At 38.6% G+C, this 22,965-nt stretch overlaps 1 protein-coding gene across 1 annotated transcript in view; it reads left to right on the forward strand.

Annotated features, from left to right (window-relative positions):
• LOC124616133 (protein KRI1 homolog) overlaps positions 1-22,965 on the forward strand; it is an 80,163-nt gene that overhangs the window by 13,212 nt on the left and 43,986 nt on the right. Inside the window, exons 2-4 of the mRNA XM_047144407.1 lie at positions 4,951-5,253; positions 10,766-10,944; positions 19,696-19,856. Of these exons, the coding sequence (XP_047000363.1) occupies positions 4,951-5,253; positions 10,766-10,944; positions 19,696-19,856 (643 nt within the window). The remainder of the gene's footprint in view (positions 1-4,950; positions 5,254-10,765; positions 10,945-19,695; positions 19,857-22,965) is intronic.

The following is a 22,965-nucleotide window of genomic DNA, read 5'->3' on the forward strand; positions in this document are numbered from 1 at the left end:
CTTTGGTAAAGTTTTTTCCGATACCCTGCTTTCATATCTCTCAGGAATCCTTTGAATTGATGATGATTTACATTGTGATGCTGCACAAAATTCACAGATTTGATCAAAACTTTGATCTTAACACCTGTTTCCACTGCTTCAGCATATAGTGCCTCTTGGTGAGTGAAACAATGAACAGTCAAAATATCTTTCCTGAGTTTGTTCTCAAGGTTGTTTTAAACTAAAAGTGAAACCTTGATGATGCTCGATCTTGTGTGGTGCATTGTCTGCAGCTACAGAAAGGAGCTGATCCCAAGGCAAATTCATATTGCTCACTGATTCACAAAAAGCTTGAAAAATATCGAGTCCAGTTGAGGTGTAATCAAGCAGTACCAGCTCCAAGAGTTACATGCAGCTCCGTATCGACACCACACACGAACATTTTAAGTGGAGATCGGTCGCACATATCTGTGCTTTCGTCAAGTGTTAGTGAAAATGCGACAAAGCTCTTGGATTTCTCCTGAGTTGTGTGTCTAATTTCGCTGCAACATTCAGGATTCAGTGAGATACTGTTTGCTTCAAAAGGCAAACCCCTTCAATTGCCTGCAGCTTCCTTGGAAACGAATATTGTGCAACTGCTATTGTGCACGATTATACAGAAGTTCCCTCAGAAAATGACTTGCTACTTGTCACTATAATGTGAGCAACTTTGTAGCTTGCTTGAACTGCTGCTTCAGTTCATTTTCTTCAGTGTCATTCACCATAAAAGTATAAACACATTACAGTACGTGAACTATCCTGCATATTTCTATAACTTCTGTCTTGTTGTTGTTGTTGTTGTTGTGGTCTTCAGTCCTGAGACTGGTTTGATGCAGCTCTCCATGCTACTCTATCCTGTGCAATCTTCTTCATCTCCCAGTACCTACTGCAACCTACATCCTTCTGAATCTGCTTACTGTATTCATCTCTTGGTCTCCCTCTACGATTTTTACCCTCCACTCTGCCTTCCAGTACTAAATTGGTGATCCCTTGATGCCTCAGAACATGTCCTACCAACCGATCCCTTCTTCTGGTCAAGTTGTGCCACAAACTTCTCTTCTCCCCAATCCTATTCAACACCTCCTCATTAGTTATGTGATCAGCATTCTTCTGTAGCACCACATTTCGAAAGCTTCTATTCTCTTCTTGTCCAAACTATTTATCGTCCATGTTCCACTTCCATACATGGCTACACTCCATACAAATACTTTCAGAAATGACTTTCTGACACTTAAATCTATACTCGATGTTAACAAATTTCTCTTCTTCAGAAACGCTTTCCTTGCCATTGCCAGTCTACATTTTATATCCTCTCTACTTCGACCATCATCAGTTATTTTGCTTCCCAAATAGCAAAACTCCTTTACTACCTTAACCCTTTTAGTGCCAAATACGATCTGATCGTGATCCAGATTTTCAGCGAAAAATGCCAGGAACGATCTGATCGTGATGCCTTTCTCGTTCGCTAGGAAATACTAACAACTTTGCCTTCAAGCGCGGAAAAAATGAATGAGAAAGGCATCACGATCAGATCGTTACTGGCATTTTTCACTGAAAATCTGGATCACGATCAGATCGTATTTGGCACCAGAAGGGTTAAGTGTCCCATTTCCTAATCTAATTCCCTCAGCATCACCCGACTTAATTAGACTACATTCCATTATCCTCGTTTTGCTTTTGTTGATGTTCATCTTATATCCTCCTTTCAAGACGCTATCCATTCCATGCAACTGCTCTTCCAAGTCCTTTGCTGTCTCTGACAGAATTACAATGTCACCGACGAACCTCAAAGTTTTTATTTCTTCTCCATGGATTTTAATACCTACTCCAAATTTTTCTTTTGATTCCTTTACTGCTTGCTCAATATACAAATTGAATAACATCGGGGAGAGGCTACAACCCTGTCTTACTCCCTTCCCAACAACTGCTTCTCTTTTATGTCCCTCGACTCTTATAACTGCCATTTGGTTTCTGTACAAATTGTAAATAGCCCTTCGCTCCCTGTATTTTACCTTTGCCACCTTTAGGATTTGGAAGAGAGTATTCCAGTCAACATTGTCAAAAGCTTTCTCTAAGTCTACAAATGCTAGAAACGTAGGTTTGCCTTTCCTTAATCTTTCTTCTAAGATAAGACGTAAGGTCAGTATTGCCTCACGTGTTCCAGTATTTCTACGGAATCCAAACTGATCTTCCCCGAGGTCGGCTTCTACTAGTTTTTCCATTCGTCTGTAAAGAATTTGTGTCAGTATTTTGCAGCTGTGACTTATTAAACTGATAGTTCGGTAATTTTCACATCTGTCAACACCTGCTTTCTTTGGGATTGGAATTATTATGTTCTTCTTGAAGTCTGAGGGTATTTCGCCTGTTTCATACATCTTGCTCACCAGATGGTAGAGTTTTGTCAGGACTGGCTCTCCCAAGGCCGTCAGTAGTTCCAATGGAATGTTGTCTACTCCGGGGGCCTTGTTTCGACTTAGGTCTTTCAGTGCTCTGTCAAACTCTTCACGCAGTATCGTATCTCCCATTTCATCTTCATCTACATCCTCTTCCATTTCCATAATATTGTCCTCAAGCACATCGCCCTTGTATAGACCCTCTATATACTCCTTCCACCTTTCTGCTTTCCCTTCTTTGCTTAGAACTGGGTTTCCATCTGAGCTCTTGATGTTCATACAAGTGGTTCTCTTATCTCTGAAGTTCTCTTTAATTTTCCTGTAGGCAGTATCTATCTTACCCCTAGTGATATGCGCCTCTACATCCTTACATTTGTCCTCTAGCCAGCCCTGCTTAGCCATTTTGCATTTCCTGTCGATCTCATTTTTGAGGCGTTTGTATTCCTTTTTTCCTGCTTCATTTACTGCATTTTTATATTTTCTCCTTTCATCAATTAAGTTCAATATTTCTTCTGTTACCCAAGGATTTCTACTAGCCCTCGTCTTTTTACCTACTAGGTCCTCTGCTGCCTTCACTACTTCACCCCTCAAAGCTACCCATTCTTCTTCTACTGTATTTCTTTCCCCCATTCCTGTCAATTGTTCCCTTATGCTCTCCTTGAAACTCTGTACAACCTCTGGTTCTTTCAGTTTATCCAGGTCCCATCTCCTTAAATTCCCACCATTTTGCAGTTTCTTCAGTTTTAATCTACAGGTCATAACCAATAGATTGTGGTCAGAGTCCACAGTAAGTGCTCAGGAGCTCTCCTCCTCCCGCATTCATTGCCCGGCTTTTTATATTGGTATGACTACCAACCATTTGTTCACCAGGATGAACGGCCACCGCCAAACTGTGGCCAAGAGCAAAGTAGACCATGCTGTGACACACCATGCAGCTGAACATAGCATGCTTGATTTCAATGGTTGCTTCACTATCCAAGCCATATGGAACCCCCCACCCCCTCCACCCTCCACAACCAGCTTTTCTGGACTGCTCAGATAGGAGTTATCCTTATAATGCATTCTCTGCTCTTGAAATTATCCCAGCCTCAGCCTGCAGTAAACCACTATCCCCAAACTCTTAACACTCCCCCCCCCCCCCCCCCCCCCCCCCGTCCATTCACCTCCCCCCTGTTCTCATGTTCTCATCTCCCAGTCCCTCTGTGTGCGCCGTCCTCTGCCAACTTACCTGCCTGTCTTTTCCCTTCCTTGCTCCTCTCCTTTTTCACTCCCTCCCCCCCCCCCCCTCCCTCTTCCACAGCCTCCTGACACTGCACTTGCAGGCAGGCTAGTCCCTGCAAGCTGCACCAACAGTGCTCTCCCCCCCCTCCCTCCCCCCCCCCCTCCCCCCTCCCACTATCCCTTTTCTGCCCCCTGCACATTGCTGCTTCTGCTCTACGACACAGTTGCATTCCAATTTCCAATCTGAGCTGCCAAAGATGCCTGTCGTGTGTGTGAGGTGTGGTTGCTTGTGTGAATGAATGTGTGTATGTTTCCCTTTCTGAAGAAAGCTTTGGCCAAAAGCTAATGTGTAAGTATCTTTTCACTCTGCCTGTCTGCAACTCAGTGTGTCAACTTTATGGTAGACAGCAATCTATCTTTTCCTTGTGTTGTTGATGTTTCATTCTTCATTATGAAAGTAGTACGTCTGTATATACAGAACTATATTTTGTACTGTTAAATAAGTAATGCAGATTATATTTGAGTTAGGAAGCATGAAGAAAAAATATCTTTGAGGACATCATTTGCTTAAGTCAAGTTATAGATGTAAGCCACAGTCAAGATGCAGTTTTTAGTAAGTTTTAAGTAAAAGTCAGTCTGGTTAACTATTCATAAATCTTAGATAAGCCAGTTTCTTTTACCACATGCTGTCTATTTTGACCATTTCAGTTAGTTAGTTTCATGTTCCATGAATCATATGCATGATAAATCGTAATTGTGTGGACCATGTCAATTGACTTTACTTTTCATTGTCACCTATATGTCTTCTGCATTAATAATTTGTCTTCTATTGTCAAAATATTATTCATTTACTGAAACAAATAATTATCTTTGTCCTTCAGATATACAGAAAAAAATCCTGTGATGTAGAACAAATCATTGTGACTTTTATACTTTTTTCCCAAAATAATTTGCAACAAGAAAAGTTAGTAAGATCAATGATTATAAATATTTCAGATTATTTTGTATTTTTGTGGAAGTTTTAAAAGGCAATTTAATGTTTCTGTTTGCACATTCTATATTTTTATTTTCCTGTTGAAGTTCTGCTATAGAGGAGACAGTGGAGGCACATTCAAAGTGAGCAAAGTGCAATTGTAACTCGCTATACATATTTAAATTTTCTGTTACCCTGTATTTGCTAAGCCAGGTGCCAGGATAGTACCTTTGAAGAGAACACTATTTCCTTCCACATCCTCTGCAACACCAAGTTTCTGTTCCACCTGTAATGACATTGTCACCAGTGAGACAGTAAACCCTATACTATAATTTTTATTTTCAGTAAAGGATCGATATGGTGATGATGATGATGCAGAAGACAGCTCAAGTTCTTCAGAAGAAGAAGATGAAAATGCAGAGCAGTTAACAAAAGAAATTGAAAAAAGCTTTTTTAAAACACTGTCATGTTTGAAAAAGAAGGACCCTCGGATTTATGACCCAAACATCAATTTTTTTAATAATGAAGTTATCTCCAGCCAGCTCAGTTCAATTACAACTAAAAAAGAAAAGGAAGAAAAGCCATTGTTTCTCAGAGATTATGAGAGAAAGATTATAACTGAGAAAGGAGGGAAACTGAGTGATGATGGTATGATTTTCGAGTAACTGTAATTGGTTTTACCATTTAAAATAGTATTTATTGAATTTCCACTCAAAAATTATAATAGGCAGTCAAATGAAAATGAGACAGATGTAAAAAAAAGGTAATGAAACTGTTTATTTCAAAAGTAACCTGTAGCTATTACTGCTTTTTTCCACTTTAAGACAAGACACTCAATGCCCTCATGGTAAAATGTGTGCAGTTGCCTATGGTACCATGTTCATGCTCAGGCATGCATTTCTTAGTCCAAAGCAAATTAAAGGCCATGAATGTCTTTTTTCAGGACCCCAAAAATATGCAAATCACATGGGGGGAGATCAGGACTGTATGGATGGTCTGTAAGGGCTTCTCAGCGTAGTCGAAATGGCCTTGTCGACATGTAGACTTGCCCATCCTCCATATAATCTCAATCTCTCCCTGTGCGATTTCCATATTTTTGGAGCCCTGAAGAAAGACTTTCATGACCGTCAGTTTGCTTCAGAAGAAGAGGCATCCACCCGGATACAATCATGGTTCTGTAGGCAACAGCAAACAGTTTTCCATGAAGGTATTGACCATCTTGTCTCACAGCGGGATAAATATATTAACAGTTATGTTGATTAATTTTTAAATAATAAGTAGTCTACGTAATTTTTCCCATCTACCTCGTTTTCATTTGATTGCCCCTGATATTACATTTAAAGCCATCAGTTTAAATCATCACAGAGCCCTGTTTTGCACTGTTGAGCTTTGAGACCTTTTGTGCACAGCCTACACATGAAGAAATAAATTGCTTCGTCACCTGTAGAATTAATCATTCACTTTATAGAAAAGTTTCCCAGATAAGAAACTTCTTGAAGATTAAAATTTAGAGTCTGACTGGAACACTATTTTAATGTGTCCAAAAGGATCGTACCTCATCAGTTGTTTTTACATCAGGTTCCATATGCTCTTTCGTAGTTCAGCATTTGAACTTGCCACATCCCTCACACACACACACACACACACACACACACACACACACACACACACACACACAGAGTCTGAACTGAATGCAGTATTATTGATGCTGGATAGCAAGTGTTCATTGTAAACCTGCATGACAAATGAACTGAAATTAAATAGGACCCAGTATTTGCAGATGTGGGTAAGTATTACCTTTGAAAACTGCTATTTTTGTTTTAAGATACAAGTAACACACATATATAAGCAATCTAGTACAACTGAGGTAACCACAGTTTCTTTTTTAAAGGAAACAGCAAAATTCTATCTAACTTACTTGATTAAATTTAGTTGGGATAAGCATTAACCCATTAAGTCCCAAATTAATTATTTTTTTAAAACTGAATTTTTTATTCCTTAATTTTAATGTACATAGTGTATGAACCACAATAAGTACAAAAGTAGCCAAAGAATATTTATACATGCTGACATAATGGCCATCCTCAAAATAGGACGCTGGGATCTAACAGTATCATATAGCATACTAAACTGTATTCAAGTCGTAACTATTTATTTCTAGTGAAATGGTACAAAACACTTCACACACAGTATTACACGGCATTTAACAACACAATATGTTTTTGGTTTCCCATTGCATTTAGCTCTTACACATCTTCTTTGCGTGCTTCTTTTGTCAATCATATGACCAATTCCATCAAACCTGATGTCTGGTATCACTTTCAACTGACTTGATGGGTATTCCATTGGACGTACAATATTCGGTCTTCCAGTGTCCAATTTCAGGTATGTAACTGTAACAGCACGTCTGAAATCCAATAAATCCAGTGCATTTTTCCCATGTACTAGTCTGTAGAAGAGCCAGGCATTTACAAGGGCCATTTCCAGCATACGTGTAAATAGGACCCAGTACCATTTTTTCCCCTCTAATTACCATTGCATATATTCCAACTAACCAGTCATGGTGGTCAACACCTCCCATGTACGCATTACATGACTTCAAAACGGCAGGTTGTTGCACTTGTGTCTTCTTACGTAGCTGCTCCCAAAGGTTCAACTTTGTCAAAATTTGTACCAATTGTAACACATCTGTTGTCGTGCCATCGAACAAATAAGACTTCACCATTCCTGTCGAACTGTTAGTCATAGTTTCCTCGAACTATCTTTTTCAGTTCGTTGATGCTCAGTAGTGGACAGTCACCAACTCGATTTTCCCTGACAGTCCCAGTTTCTCGAAAACCCAAATTTCTCAGATGAATCAGAAGATCGCTACTAGTGAAGAAATTGTCAAAGTACACACAATGATTCTCGGGTTTTTCAATGCAGTCCAGCATGTTTAGGACTGCTCTTGATCCCAATAGTAGGTCATCCTTTGCAGTATCTTCTGGATCCTTTCCACAGTATAAATCAAATTTGAAACAGTAGCCACTTGCTCCACAAAGAGACCACAACTTATAGCCAAATCTAATAGGCTTGCCTCGGATAAACTGTTTCAGCCCACTTCATCCATAGTATTTGACTATCATTTCATCAATGGACAAATTTTCCTTCAATATGCCAAATTTTTGAAAATATTCATTTATCATTTTCAAGAGAGGTCTAATTTTGAATCCGCAATCGTGTTTGTTTCATTGACTAAGTCATTATCTTGAAAATGAAGCAATGTTTTCAACTTCTGATATTTATTCCTTGACATAGCTGTCTTTGTAATTGGTGTGCCAACATCTTCATCTTCAAACCAGTATATCTTCTCAACAGGGAGCTTATGGTAGCCAGCAAAAAGAAGAAATCCGACAAAGACCTTCACTACTTCTTCAACTGTGAGGATAAAATCCTGCATATTCTTCATATTCACTGCATATCTCACAGTTTCTTTCACTATGAACTCGTATATGTTTTCGTTCATCAGTTCTTCAAATATATCCTTCGGAGTCGAGGAAGAAAGTTGTTCCTTCAATTCCTCTCTCTTTGTGCTGATGTCATGTTCACTAGTTTGAGACAGATTTGTATAAACTGGAGGTGTCCTTCTCCAATTGCTTTTCTCACAGTAAGGCGCCTCTTCTTCAATTTATTTATGAAAACTTGGGATGTATTTGGCAGTGAAGTTTTACATACAGTTTCTTCGTTATTCTCTGATGCAACATAATGTAATTCAATAGCCCCTGGCACATCTGAGACTTCCACGGTTCCAGCAATATCGTCTGGACCTTCTTCTTCGTCGGTCATACAGTCTACTTCAGGAGGACATACTGTGATATCAATATGGTCTTGATCATCTGACACCGCATTATAGAATGTGCCACTGTTTATTATTTCTTCGTTAGTGAGGTACCTATCTCGTCTGAAGGCCATTATAATCTATATAAAATGAAATGAAATAAAATGTAATAAAATAAAGTGAAATGAAAGAATAATACATTAGCACCAAGTACAGAAAAGGGAATGTGTAAATACCTCTGTCCATCTGGAACTGTATTATTTACTAATGGGTAACATATTCATAAAAATAACTGAAATGATAACACCAAGTCCCAGTGTCTTATTTCAAGTACACCAAATTTTATAACAATGGAAAACAATGAATATAACTCCAATTGAGCTAACAATGCAAGTAGTTTAAAAGACCCATTTTTGACCATAAATAATCACAAAAAGATCTTTGCCACATATTTCAAATATTACGAAGTTGTCGATAAAGTAAATACCTGTAATAACGAAAAGTGTGCCTCAGTATTCCATAATCAATTAATGGTAGGATTTATTGCTTATAAAAAGCATCAACAAATGACGTAGAACAGTAATAGCTGCAAATTAATAATTTATTGTGTATTTATAAATAAATATGTGCTCTGTCCTCAAAATAGGACACTGGTACTTAATGGGTTAATAGTGTTAAGCAATATAGTAATAGTTTATTGGTAATACAGTATACAAATCAGTACATAAAATAAGGGGAAGGCAACCACTCACATGTAGCATATTGAAGTGTGATGACGAAAGATGTTCATGATGTGTAGTAATAAAGAAATGTTGTGTGGAAGATATTATTACAATAAGTGCAGCTGGGAGAACAGTTTGAACCCATTACTTGTACAATACAAGACGGTGAGTGAGCGTCTCCACCTGCCGTATGAGGCTGGTTGTTCCTTGACATGACACTTTTAAGGTTTTCAAAAGACAAGGAGAAAAACAAGAAGGGTCATGCCCGTAATGGACACTGTGTCAAATGACTTTTCAGTTGGCGTATGTAAGGTACTACTTCTTCTCTTGCTTTTGCACAAACCACATAGGCCTGTGTATAAGATGATCTGTCAATCCACTTAGTATATGAGATTGTGTTGTTGTAAAAGTAAATGTGAATACAGAAATTTTAAAATTCAGTTGTTTGCATTATTCGAGTAGCTTGGAGGACAAATAACGCTCTCTTTCAGCATCCACCTGCACACAAGGAGAAGAAGTTCTGTAAAGATTTCTGGAAGACAGCTGGATAAAACTGACTAGCTGGTCCACCTCAGCAAACATCAAGAAAAGACAACTGAAAGAAATCTTATTAAAGAAAGATACTGATGTCAAATGTTAGAGTGTTACAGATCACACACAGGAAATGGAGCCCTGAAGCCATATGGAAATACAGTAAAACTTCGTTAACACGAATTCGAAGGGGCCAAAAAAAATCAGGAGTTCGTATTAAAAAATTCGTGTTAAGTGAAAAACACAGAAGGTAGAGACGCTTACTTGCTATCCTGCCTTGTTAATGTGATGGGTTCAAGGCTCTCTGCTATCTGTCATATTGATTCAATTCACAGGGGGGTGTCCCAACACTTACTACGGAATGTCACAAACATCTTCTGCCATCACGGAAGCCTGGGAGTGGGACATGTCATTTCATAAAAATGTCATATCACACTTCAGTAATCATTGGGGTAATTCATAACTGATGTTCAGTTTTTATTCTGTAATTTCCTGGAACTAATTAGAGTCTATGTTGTATACTGAAAATATATTAATGTATTTATTCTTTAGGCAGAGTAAGGGTGGTAATTTGACACAGTGGTTATCCTAGATGGCTGCTTTTTCTGCTGGCAGTTGATAAATACTGAGCTGATATCTTGTCTCAGTCTTGAATAGATGTGTTTCAAAAACAACAAGGAATTGGTGAATATCATTGCCTTGTTACAGAAGATAATGTCATATGTGTTCTGGCACTTTTATGTGGATAATGTGAACTGATTTATAAGATTGCTGCTAATAAAGGAATACAGTGGACAGAATGAATGTGTAGGAAATCAGGAATGGTAGTTATTGGATAAAATAACCTCAAGAGGATTGACTTGTTAGAATGGTGGGTTCATCCTGTTACTTTTTTCTGGTGCCAGCTAAATGATTGTTTGCATTTCCTAGAACTGAGTACTGTCTCTGATTAATGACTGTGAGGTTAGTGTGGATTTATCACTGTGGTTAACTGTGTTTAAAATCAATTATTTCAATATGTGTAACTCTACTCTTCAAGTTTCATTTGCCTTGGAAATAATGGAATATTGGTACCCATCTCTAATTACAGAGGAGGATTCATCTTCTGAAAGTAAAAAGGCCTTACGACCTGAGTCTCCCACATTAGTTGAGGAGCAGAAAGCCATTAAGGAAAGTTTTAAAAATGCTCTTGAAGATACCGATGAAGATGAAGATAAGGGAAGCTGGGGAGGACTATTTCAACAAAGGAAAAAAACAAAAGAAGAACTTGTATGTCACATTGTTCTAATTTCCTGTTTGTAAATATAAATTTGAATTGTTTTAATAGCTGAAACCTATAGTTTAATAATGTATTTTTTATTTTGATTCATTATTGTCAAAATATTGTCTTGACTTCAGGCTTTTTCCATATATATATTACATTGACAATTATGAGATCCCTCTTTACTATGACACTGTGAAATCCATGTGTTTGGAAAATGAGGGCACTAGGCTAGATATTCATATCTATATTTTGTCATTATAACTGAAAATAGAATTTGGGGTGAATCATGTTCATTGTGAAAAACTGATGTTTAAAACACATCCATGTAGTCTGAAGATGGTGTCATTTAAACAGTGAAACAACACATTGACTATTTCAGCATCATAGTCATGAAAGCCGTAAGTATCTGCTTCATCAACTCTTCCTCGATGATGACCCAGCTGCACATTTACACATACATACACAGATTGCGGCCTCATCAAACCAGGATTATAACCCCAATACTGTGTTTTATTCCTAAGTGCAAGATGAGTTAAGGGTGAAGCTGGCTAAGTTAATGAAAGTGAAAACACCTGGCTGTGATGGTATCCACATAGACATTCTTTAGCAACAGCACTGCAGAGTGTACCCTGATCTTCAGCGCTAAATGAAAAATTGCAATTGGATTAGGTAATCGAATTGTGGAAGACCATGAGAGCAGTAATTATTAAAAAATCTGAAGTCAAGAACTCCTTGAAACATAAATCCTGCAGGTATACTTGAATTATAAACAACCTGACTGAGGTCTAATGGTGCCTCTTATGTGATAAACTTCAGGCACATGGAGGTACAGGGGCTCAGCCAGTGTATTTCGGTTTCTGACAGAGTAGGTCAATAGATATTGTCATAAATTAGACACTCAGCATAGTAGACAGAAACACTTGCAAGTTAGCAGTGGTAATTATGATCAATATCACAGTCACCTTCGTTATTTTTGGTGGCCTGCATTGACACACTGAATGCATGCTCAGTTAATTTTACCTGAGTGCTTTGGCGGGGGTGGGTCGCACGCTGTCAAACTTGTGGCACGCAACTAAACTAATAGAAAATGAGTAGTTTTTGCAACTGATTCTGAGGGTGGCAAGTTTGTGAATAAAACAAGAAAAATAATTGATTAATCATAAATAACTATTATATTCAATTATGATTGATAATGGGAGGCTGCACCAGTGATTTAAGTTTTGAAGAACTGATTGATTATCCCTCCATTAAAAATATCGTAAATAGAATAGTATCCTTACAAAAAGTATGCAGAAACAGTGTTGAAGAAGAAAAGAAGACAATAATAGTATAGTAGAGTTCTGGTAATTCAAGCCCCAATGTTTCGAGGTACCGTGTAATTCGAGCTGGTCTTAAGATAATTAAAATTTTGCATGAAACTAAAATAAAAACTCATTTTCATATATTGTCCACAACTACATTTTATGCTCTTTTGAATGTGTTACATTTGAACTTTCCTTCAATTTTATTATACGATAAAGGTAAAACTGTTCGCCTTAGGGTTTTCATTTGTAATGCACAGAAATAACCTCAGCTGCAGACTGCTAATGCATTTCTATTACAGATGGACAGGTACCATTTGGTTTCAAGGGGTGCCTTTGCTCTTTCTTTCTCAACCCTCCACTAACTGGGACCAACTGACAGTCAGTTGTACAGTGCATACCATCTTTATTGTTACCCCTAATGTTGTGCCTACTCAGCACCAGTATGCATAAGTAACAGTCCAATACACATTTGACAACATTAGCTGACATTGTTGTATGTACTGTAGTTGGTTGTGTAGTAACATCTGTAATGTAGTGAGCCCACGTGCGTCACTTATTTTAAACTTTTGTGTGTATGTACAGTGTACTGTACAAAAGCAACTGTGTTTTGTAATGTTTTAATTCTTACATTACAATGAGTGCTAGGAGAAGGAGAAAATTTGTGCCATTGAATATGAAACTGGAGACTTTGAAAAGATGAAACAAAGGAGAACATTAAAAAACTTGGTGTTGAGTGTGAAGTTGATGAAATGATACCTGGAGATTGGCATAGAAACAGAGACAAAATTGAGAAGTTTTCATCAAACAAGTGTTCTGTTTCGTCATTTGAATGGAAGACAATGAAGAAATCTGAGTATGAAAAAATGAGAAGGCTTTTTGTTTAGTTTACTCAACAAAGACAAAGAGGAAATCCATTTTTACAGCCTATTCTCTAAGGAAAAGCTGTATTTTTTGGAAATGAGTTAAAGGAAGGTGAGGATGATTTTACTGCAAGTTCAGGATGGTTGGGCAGGTGGAAGAAGTGATACAACATAAGGCAGCTTGAAATTAGTGGTGAAAAACTTTCTGAGGGTTCTCAAACTGTTACATAGTCTTGTGAGAAATTAAGAAAAATTATACACGAAGAAAATCGTACTCCTGATCAATCGTATAACTGTGATGAAACAGGGCTCAATTATAAAATGCTTCCATCTAAAACCCTAGCCTCAGAAGAAGAAAAGTGTGCCCTGGGCTACAGAAAATTTAAAGAGAGCTTAATAGTTCTTGCTGCATTGAATGCAAATGGAGACCATAAACTGAGGCTGCTGGTAACAGATATGTCTGTTAAGCCTAGAGCTTTAAAAAATATCACTGCTTCTGCGCTGCCTATTAAATATGCCCATTGAAAATCTGCTTGGATGAACAAAAATATTTTTAAGAAGTGGTTTTTCAAATATTGTGTTTCAAAGATCAAAAGATACCTAAAGAAAAAAATGCTTGCGTTCCAAAGCAGTCTGAATGCTTGAGAACGCTAGTTTTTACTTAGAAAAGGAAGAGTTACCGTGTAATGGTATTCACACATTCTTCTTATCCCCTAACATGGCAAATATAATGCAGCCTGTGGACCAAGGTGTTTTAAAATGCCTTAAAAAATGGCATCTTGTTGTTTGCTTCAGACGCTTCTACAAACAACAGAAAGTGAATGAACCATTGAAGAATTTCTAAAAAAAAACTATCAAAAAAGATGTAGTCTACAGAATAGCAGATTCATGGCTTGAAATAATGGGGGAGATACTAAAAAAGTCTTGGAACCAGATTTTACGGAATGAAACAGATACCTACAGCACAGACAAAAATGACTTACCCCTTGACAGAGCTTGATAATGCTGGATGTACAAATGTGAATGCGAGTGATGTTTCAGAATGGATGCACAGTGATGAACAGTTTCAAGTGACCTATCTTGCAATTGTTGAAATGGTTAGTGAACCAGTTGAAGACAGTGACAACAAGGAGTTGCCTGAAGAAACTGTACCATTGATCACTCACACCGAGGGTTTGGCTGTGTTAGATGTGGCATTGCATTATGTTGAGCAACAAGAGAAAGCTACTTTAACTGACACCATGCTTCTTAGAAGACGGTGCGTCATTGAGGCTAAAAAATGAGGTTCTGGTTTAAAACAAATGACTATGGACAATTTGTTTAAAATGTAACGTATATTTTTGCAACTTGGGAATGTGTGCCCTTGTATGTACACAGAACGCAGGTATGCACTGTATTGTTTTTATTTATTTTTGATCATTATTGTTGTCATTAAACATTTATTCATGATTTACCCATTGATTTAGTAATGTTTCTGTATTATCTGAGGTTTTTGTAATTCAAGGTAGCCTCAGCCTCAGGTAACTTGAATTACAGGGGTTCTACTGTGAATGTGAAGTTAAATTTCCATATGTGTGACCAGAGTGCAGGTGGATTTCCTTGACCAACTACTTATTGCAAATGTGCGTAATATAAAGCCCCATAGCACAGTAGCTATTCATAAACCACCAACTAACCCATACAGTTAGTAGTATGTTATACAAATTATAATTTTTTTTAAGCATAATGAAGTTTTCTAGGTTAACCAGTAACAATTATTAAAAGATATGGAAGTAATTCTAAGTCCTGTTCTGCACACAGTGACACACTCACGAAATTGGGAGTGCCAACAGGCTCCATGGTTCTAAGTTGAGACCCCTATCAATTTTTTCTAAGTTAAAAGCTGAAGTAGTGAGTGGCCACTTGCCACCCAATTTCCATCACTTGACTACTGCAAAACACCTAAGATAGATCCACGTGCACAAGTTAGTGTCTCGTCAACTCGGAATAGAAATGATCCTCAGCATGCTTGAGTGTGACTTTTTACATGCTAAGACGAGCTCGCTGAAATACAGCAACATTAACAAATTGGTATACCTTTCAAATTACAAGTAAATTATTTATAATAAATACATGTTAAAAGGCACACCTTTTTTTGTAGGTCATTTTCCGATCTTATAAAATAACCTAATCCTAATGGTTCATTCATAAACAATATAAGTACATATCATGCACAAATCTGCTTAGTACTTACAACAGAGAAAACACACTGAAATATATGAATGTGCATTAACATGGCTTGTTCATAAGGAACATCTTTATGTAATGGTGATTTCAGAATGAGTATAAGTTGCACCTTTTACAATTAGTTAAATAACACATCAAGCTAAGCACTATACATATGGACATATTGGAAAACAGGACAAAGATATAGTTACAATGTACTGCATTCATTATGATTGTGTGGGTGGAGGAATCAGTCTGACAGATCTGCATAATTAAATGTTATTAAAATACTCCATCATTTAGGCTGTATTTCAGATAGCAATGTGTGACAATTTGTGACTATAGCTGACTCCCTCAGCTACCATTTTATATCTTGACAGTAATTATCACTCAGTGTGTTGACTAGTTATTAATTTTTCAAAGGGTTTTCTAATAATGTTAATAAATTGTGCTGATATAGCTTGTGTAATTTTTGTAGCATAATTATCATTCAAGTGGTAATGTTCACTGTCACGATCTCCCTGGTTATGTATGAATTACTAGTAAAACATTCCTGTGACATTGTTACTTAATTTCAGAACTGTCGGCCTTAGTCATCTGTCCTATAGATTTCAAACTCCTCCATCTTTGCCATGTTCAAACCCAGACGATACTTCTCATGTGTATCATGACGATACCTCTGTGCCAAGGCAATCCCATTCCTGATGTCCAGGCGGAGCTTCAAGGAATCCTCAGACCCTTAGGTCCCCTACAAAACCTTTCACCTGACTCCATCAACCTCCTGACCCTACCGACACCCCACACCCCTACCTTATACCTACTTCCTAAAATTCACAAACCCAATCATCCCGGCCGCCCCATTGTAGCTGGTTACCAAGCCCCCAAAGAACGTATCTCTGCCTACGTAGATCAACACCTTCAACCCATTACATGCAGTCTCCCATCCTTCATCAAAGACACCAACCACTTTCTCGACTGCCTGGAATCCTTACCCAATCTTTTACCACAGGAAACCATCCTTGTAACCATTGATGCCACTTCCTTATACACAAATATCCCGCACGTCCAGGGCCTCGCTGCGATGGAGCACTTCCTTTCACGCCGATCACCTGCTACCCTACCTAAAACCTCTTTCCTCATTACCTTAGCCAGCTTCATCCTAACCCACAACTTCTTCACTTTTGAATGCCAGACATACCAACAATTAAAGGGAACAGCCATGGGTACCAGGATGCCCCCCTCGTACGCCAACCTATTTATGGGTCGCTTAGAGGAAGCCTTCTTGGTTACCCAAGCCTGCCAACCCAAAGTTTGGTACAGATTTATTGATGACATCTTCATGATCTGGACTCACAGTGAAGAAAAACTCCAGAATTTCCTCTCCAACCTCAACTCCTTTGGTTCCATCAGATTCACTTGGTCCTACTCCAAATCCCATGCCACTTTCCTCGACATTGACCTCCATCTGTCCAATGGCCAGCTTCACACATCCGTCCACGTCAAACGCACCAACAAGCAACAGTACCTTCATTTTGACAACTGCCACCCATTCCATATCAAACAGTCGCTTCCCTACAGCTTAGGTCTCTGTGGCAAACGAATCTGCTCCAGTCCTGAATCCCTAAACCATTACACCAATAACCTGAAAACAGCTTTCGCATCCCGCAACTACTCTCCCGACCTGGTACAGAAGCAAATAGCTAGAGCCACTTCCTCATCCCCTCAAACCCAGAACCTCCCACAGAAGAACCCCAAAAGTGCCCCACTTGTGTCGGATACTTTCTGGGAATGGTTAAGACTCTGAATGTGGCTCTCCAGCAGGGATACGACTTCCTCAAATCCTGCACTGAAATGAGATCCATCGTTCATGAAATCCTCCCCACTCCACCAAGAGTGTCTTTCCGCTGTCCACCTAACCTTCGTAACCTCTTGGTTCATCCCTATGAAATCCCCAAACCACCTTCCCTACCCTCTGGCTCCTACCCTTGTAACTGCCCCCGTCTTAAGACCTGTCCCATGCACCCTCCCACCTCCTGTAACCCGGAAGGTGTACACGATCAAAGGCAGAGCCACATGTGAAAGCACCCACGTGATTTACCAACTGACATGCCTACACTGTGAAGCCTTCTATGTGGGAATGACCAGCAACGAACTGTCCATTCGCATGAAAGGACAAAGGCAGACAGTGTTTGTTGGTAATGAGGATCACCCTGTGGCTAAACATGCCTTGGTGCATGGCCAGCACATCTTGGCACAGTGTTACACCGTCCGGGTTATCTGGATACTTCCCACTGACACCAACCTATCAGAACTGCGGAGATGGGAACTTGCCCTTCAATATATCCTTTCTTCCTGTTACCCACCAGGCCTCAATCTCCGCTAATTTCAAGTTGCCACCACTCATAACACCTGTCATTCAACAACATCTTTGCCTCTGTACTTCCGCCTCGAATGACATCTCTGCCCAACCTCTTTGCATTTACTTATGTCTGCCTGTGTCTGTATATGTGCGGATGGATATGTGTGTGTGTGCGAGTGTATACCTGTCCTTTTTTCCCCCTAAGGTATGTCTTTCTGCTCCCGGGATTGGAATGACTCCTTACCCTCTCCCTTAAAACCCACATCCTTTCGTCTTTCCCTCTCCTTCCCTCTTTCCTGATGAAGCAACCTTGGGTTGCGAAAGCTTGAAATTTGTGTGTGTGTTTTTTGTATTATCTCTATCAACATACCAAGCTCTCGTTAGGTAAGTTACATCATCTTTGTTTTTAGATATGTTTTTCCCACGTGGAATGTTTCCCTCTATTATTTTCATATTGTGTTTAATATCATATGACAGTGATGTCCACTGAGACAAGTTGGCAGAGATGCTACTAGTTTCAAAGTCAAAAACTTTTAGATACTCTCAAATGGGATATGTAATATGTATATGATAGGTGTGTCCTGTTAATACACTAGGCACACTTGCTGGAGTGCTTGTGTAAGAAACCATCAGCTAACAACATTCAGATTCCTGCATATCATCTGAGTTTTCTTTGTTTGTGCTGTGGACTTCACCCTTGAACTCTCAACAGAGCTTGCGAGTGCTTGTATTCTACTTTGGTTACCAGTTAAAAAATGGGGTTGTGGATTCCGACACCGACTACTGCAAGTTATTAAGTTATGTAGCTGACAGGTGCACAGTTGTGTTTCATATTACTTTAATTTTCACTTTGCACAACCCCCAACATTACACAGTTAAATGGCCAGTGCACTATTGTTTAAACTTTCCAAAGCCTCATTAATAGTTTGCAGGCAAACCTCCATATACTGCTACAGTTGCCTACTGATGAACATCTACAAGCAGTAAAACCTAACCACAAAGTCCACAGTTCTCGAAGAAGAATCAGGAACGTATGAAGCAGTCACTGTCATTGGTTTTTACACATGGCCCAATTGTTTAACACTTACTTCACAGTTAAATTTAAGCATTGTTGTTGTTCTAACCAGCACAGGTTGCTCACATGAAATTCTGCTGTGGACTGACTGTCTCGTAACCAAAAATCGGGCCCTTATCCCTTATATGTCCTCACAATAATAGGTGCTGAAAATACACATTGTTTAAAGTTAAATTTACAGAAATTACAACTAAAACTGAACTCACTCAATTAATTACCGCTGTCAAATAAACACGTTAACATGTATACCTTGTACACTTACTGTTATTACAGGGTGCCACACTTCCTTTTTACTTACCATGTGATCTTCTTCATACAACAGATCCTCATTAATCCTTTCCCTGGAAAAACTATCATCCTGTTTACCAAATTGATTATCAGACACAGTCTAATGACAGCTAGCATGGTCCTCATCCTCTTTACGCCTCTCAAACTCTAATTCTTCATTAAGCCTAATATTATCCACCTTTGTTCTATCTTTACTTACCACATGGCCATCATTATCAATTATAACTTCAAATACCTCATTGTCATCACTACCGGATTCATCACTGCTATCGTCATTTCAACTTCCTGTCAGAATCAGACCCTCTGTCACTTTCACTGTCCTCACATATATGGATAATTAGTTAATCCTTGTTTCCAGTATTAGACCATAAGGTGAACCACCTGACTTCCTCATGTTTTCTTAAAAATTCAGCATCCATTTCGACACTTTGCACATCCTGAACAACATTAACGCACTCTGTTTCATCACTTAATTTTATTATAGTAAGTTCCTCCTCACCTTTTATGGGATAAACATTGCTACACACACCATCATTCAACATGTCACTATAATTAGAAATTACACTCATCTTACTACATTACCCTGATTTTTATGACATAGCTTTCTCTTTAGCCTTTTTATCTCACACAATTAATTGAAGGGTATAATGTGTACAATTTTACAGGAGAAAGAAGAAGAAGATTATCTTGAATGGCTGAAGGGGCAGAGAGAAGAACTTGCTGACAAACAAGCAGAATCTGATCTGAAATACTTGCATGTTTATTGGAATGATCCTAAGCTGGATGAAAATGAAGTATTTCTTCGTGATTATCTTCTCAATAAAAGGTATATATTTCTTATTATTTGTGATTCCTTATAAAAATATTAATCACTGAGAGAAGGAATGGATGACTCATTTCCCACACGAGCATATTATTCAAAAGTGTGAAAGTTATCGTATTTGCCTTATCTCTGATGTCTAAAATTATTGTCAAAATGCACCACAAAAGATTGTGTCTTATAGTGTTATAGTGTTGGAAAGGCTTGTACAATTATACAGTTACATACAGTTACCACACATATAATATTTATTCACCCCCCCCCCCCCCCCAAGCGACTTTAAGAGATTAGTAGTGAAGGCAGCAGAGGATCAAATAGGCAAAATGACAAATCCCATTAGAAATCCCTGGATAACGCACGAGATTTTCAGTGTCATTGTAGTAGGAAAGTTCTGGTGGAATGTAAAATACTTGAGGAGTAAAGGCGATCAATCATTGAAAAGCAGAAGCATTGAGGATATATATATCCCTGGGCAAGGTCCACATGCAAGACCTACCCAGTCCACTTAACCAGCACTTCCTACTCCAGTCCTGTTACAGGCTTATCCTATCCCATTAGTGTCAGGGCAACCCGTGAAAGCAGCCATGTCATATACCAACAGTGTTGAAATCACTGCATAGATTTTTATGTCTGTATGACAGCAAACCAGCTGTTCATCAGAATGAATGGCCACTGCTAAATGTGACCCGAAACATCCAGTGACACAACATGCATCTGAGTACAACATTGTCGATTTTGATGGCTACTTCACTACCCAGGCCATCTGGATCCTTCTCTCCAGCCCTAGCTTTTCTGAACTATGCATATGACCATTATTCTTGCAACACATCCTTCACTCTCATAACCCTCCTGGTCTCAGTCTCCATTAACTCACTATCCCCACACCCTCCACCCAACAGTTTCCACTTCCTCTGGCTCATCACTTCCTGCCAATAACATCTCCATGTCACCTTCATCATGTACCACTGACCAATCGCTCTGACACCCATAGATCACATGCCTAGCTCATGCATGTGCTACTCCTCCCTTCCACATTAATAGCCAGCAAACTAACTGCCTTCCTCCAAGACACTAGGTCCCCACCCCTAACTCTCCCTCTATCCACTCCATGTACACAACCGCCATCCTATCTGAGGCCACTTGCCGAACTTTGTGCAGCCAGCCAGCACTGTGTAGGGGCATAGGCAGGTGCATACGTGTGTGTGTGTGTGTGTGTGTGTGTGTGTGTGTGTACTCTAGCTTCAGAAAGGATTTATTCCGATAACTGGAAAGTTTCCTTCTTTTTTGTGTCTGCCTATTGACTATTCAGTAATTCTGCATTTCAGTGAGTGGTCTACTTTATTCCTAAAATATTTATAGAAATATTCGTTCTAATTGACAAAATCAGAAAATACAAAAATACAGCAAATGAAGCAGGAGAAATGGTATACAGACATCTATAAAACGATATTGACAGGAAGTGAAAATTAGCAATGAAGGAATGACTAGAGGATAGTTGAGAGGCTGTAGAAGCATGCGGGGCTGTGGGAAAGATAAATGCAGCATATAGGAAAATTAAAGAGACCTTTGGAGGAAAAAAAGAAGCACTTGCATTTATATTAAGAGCATGGCTGGCAAGGAGGTGGAAGGATGAAAGGTAGAAGGAATACACAAGGGTGTGTGTGTAAGGAAAACAAACTTGAAGCCAGTACGTAAAAAGAGAAAATGACATAAATAAGGATGAAGTGGGAGGTACGATACTGCAAGAAGAATTTAACAGAATAAAAGACTTAAGTCAAAACCAATTCCTCGGAGTAGATAATATTCACTCAAGAACATGAAGATTCTTGGGAGAGCCATCCATGTCAAAATTATTCCACCTGGTGTGCTACGTATATGAGATAGGCAATATACTTTCAGACTTCAAGAAAAATTTAATAATTCCATGCCAAAGAAGGCAGGTGCTGATGGGGGAAGATATTACAAACTATGAGTTTTATAAGTTATGATTTCAAAATACTGACACAAATTACATTCAGCAAATAGAAAAACTGATAGTAACAAGCCTTTGGGAAGATCAGTTTTGGTTCTGGGTACACAAGATGCCTTACTGACCCTTCATCTTATTGTAGAAAATAGACTGAAGAATACCAAAACTACATTCATAGCTTTTGTAGATTTAGAGAAACCCTTTGACAGTGTTAACTGAAAAACACTCTTTGCAATTCGGGAGATAGCAGGTGTAAAATTCAGGGAGCAGAAACTTACCTACAACTTGTACAGAAACCAGACTGCTGTGTAAGAATCAAAAGACATGAAAGGAGGCCAGTAATTGAGAAGGGAATGAATCAGATGAATAGTGAAGGAAAACATCAAGAAATCTGAAGTGGAAATGAAAGATAAGGGAAAAGACATAAAAACTTGGAGGTTAATGGACTTGCAAGATCTGTTGAAAGTAATGGATAGTGTCTTTGATAGGTGAACACCAATAAAAAGTAAAACAAGCATAATATAATGTAGTTTAATTAAATCAGATGATGCAGGAAATTAGACTGAAAAATGAAGCATTAAAATAGTCAGTGAGTTTTGCAATTTAGGGAGCATAAAAACTGCCAATATCCAAAATGGAAAGTGTAGCTGCCATCAATCTGGAGATTGGTTGCATCAGCATACCTTTAACATGCCAGAATCATCATTCATGTGATTGATTGGTCATAAAATTGTTTGCACAGTGTGTATGTTTAGGTGGGTTTTGTTTGTACTTTGTGTGGAAATTAGCTTCCTTGTTGTTGCTGGGTCAGCGGTTGTGTGTGTTCAGCTGATGGTGCCAGACAGCTTTACTGAGATGCAGGGGTTCCCTGATATTTGCGTTGTTTGTGCATTTTAGAGTGTAATAGGTGGTTAGGTGTCCCTAGTAAAGAGTGTCTTTGGGCAATTATGTTTCCACTTATGGTAGTGTTCGTAGTTTTCCAGATTTAGGATGAAGGAGTTGTTCGAGTGTCTTGAGTTTCTGTACAGTTGTGTGATGAGTTTTTTGAATACCTCCGAGAGAGTCTTGAGATGGTATTTATTGTGAAGGTGTATGATCTGTTTGTCTCACAGAGCATTGGTTATGATACATAAACCTTGTTCTGTA

Source organism: Schistocerca americana, chromosome 5 (assembly GCF_021461395.2).
Source record: "Schistocerca americana isolate TAMUIC-IGC-003095 chromosome 5, iqSchAmer2.1, whole genome shotgun sequence".
In the NCBI taxonomy this organism is placed as follows: Eukaryota; Metazoa; Arthropoda; class Insecta; order Orthoptera; family Acrididae; genus Schistocerca; species Schistocerca americana.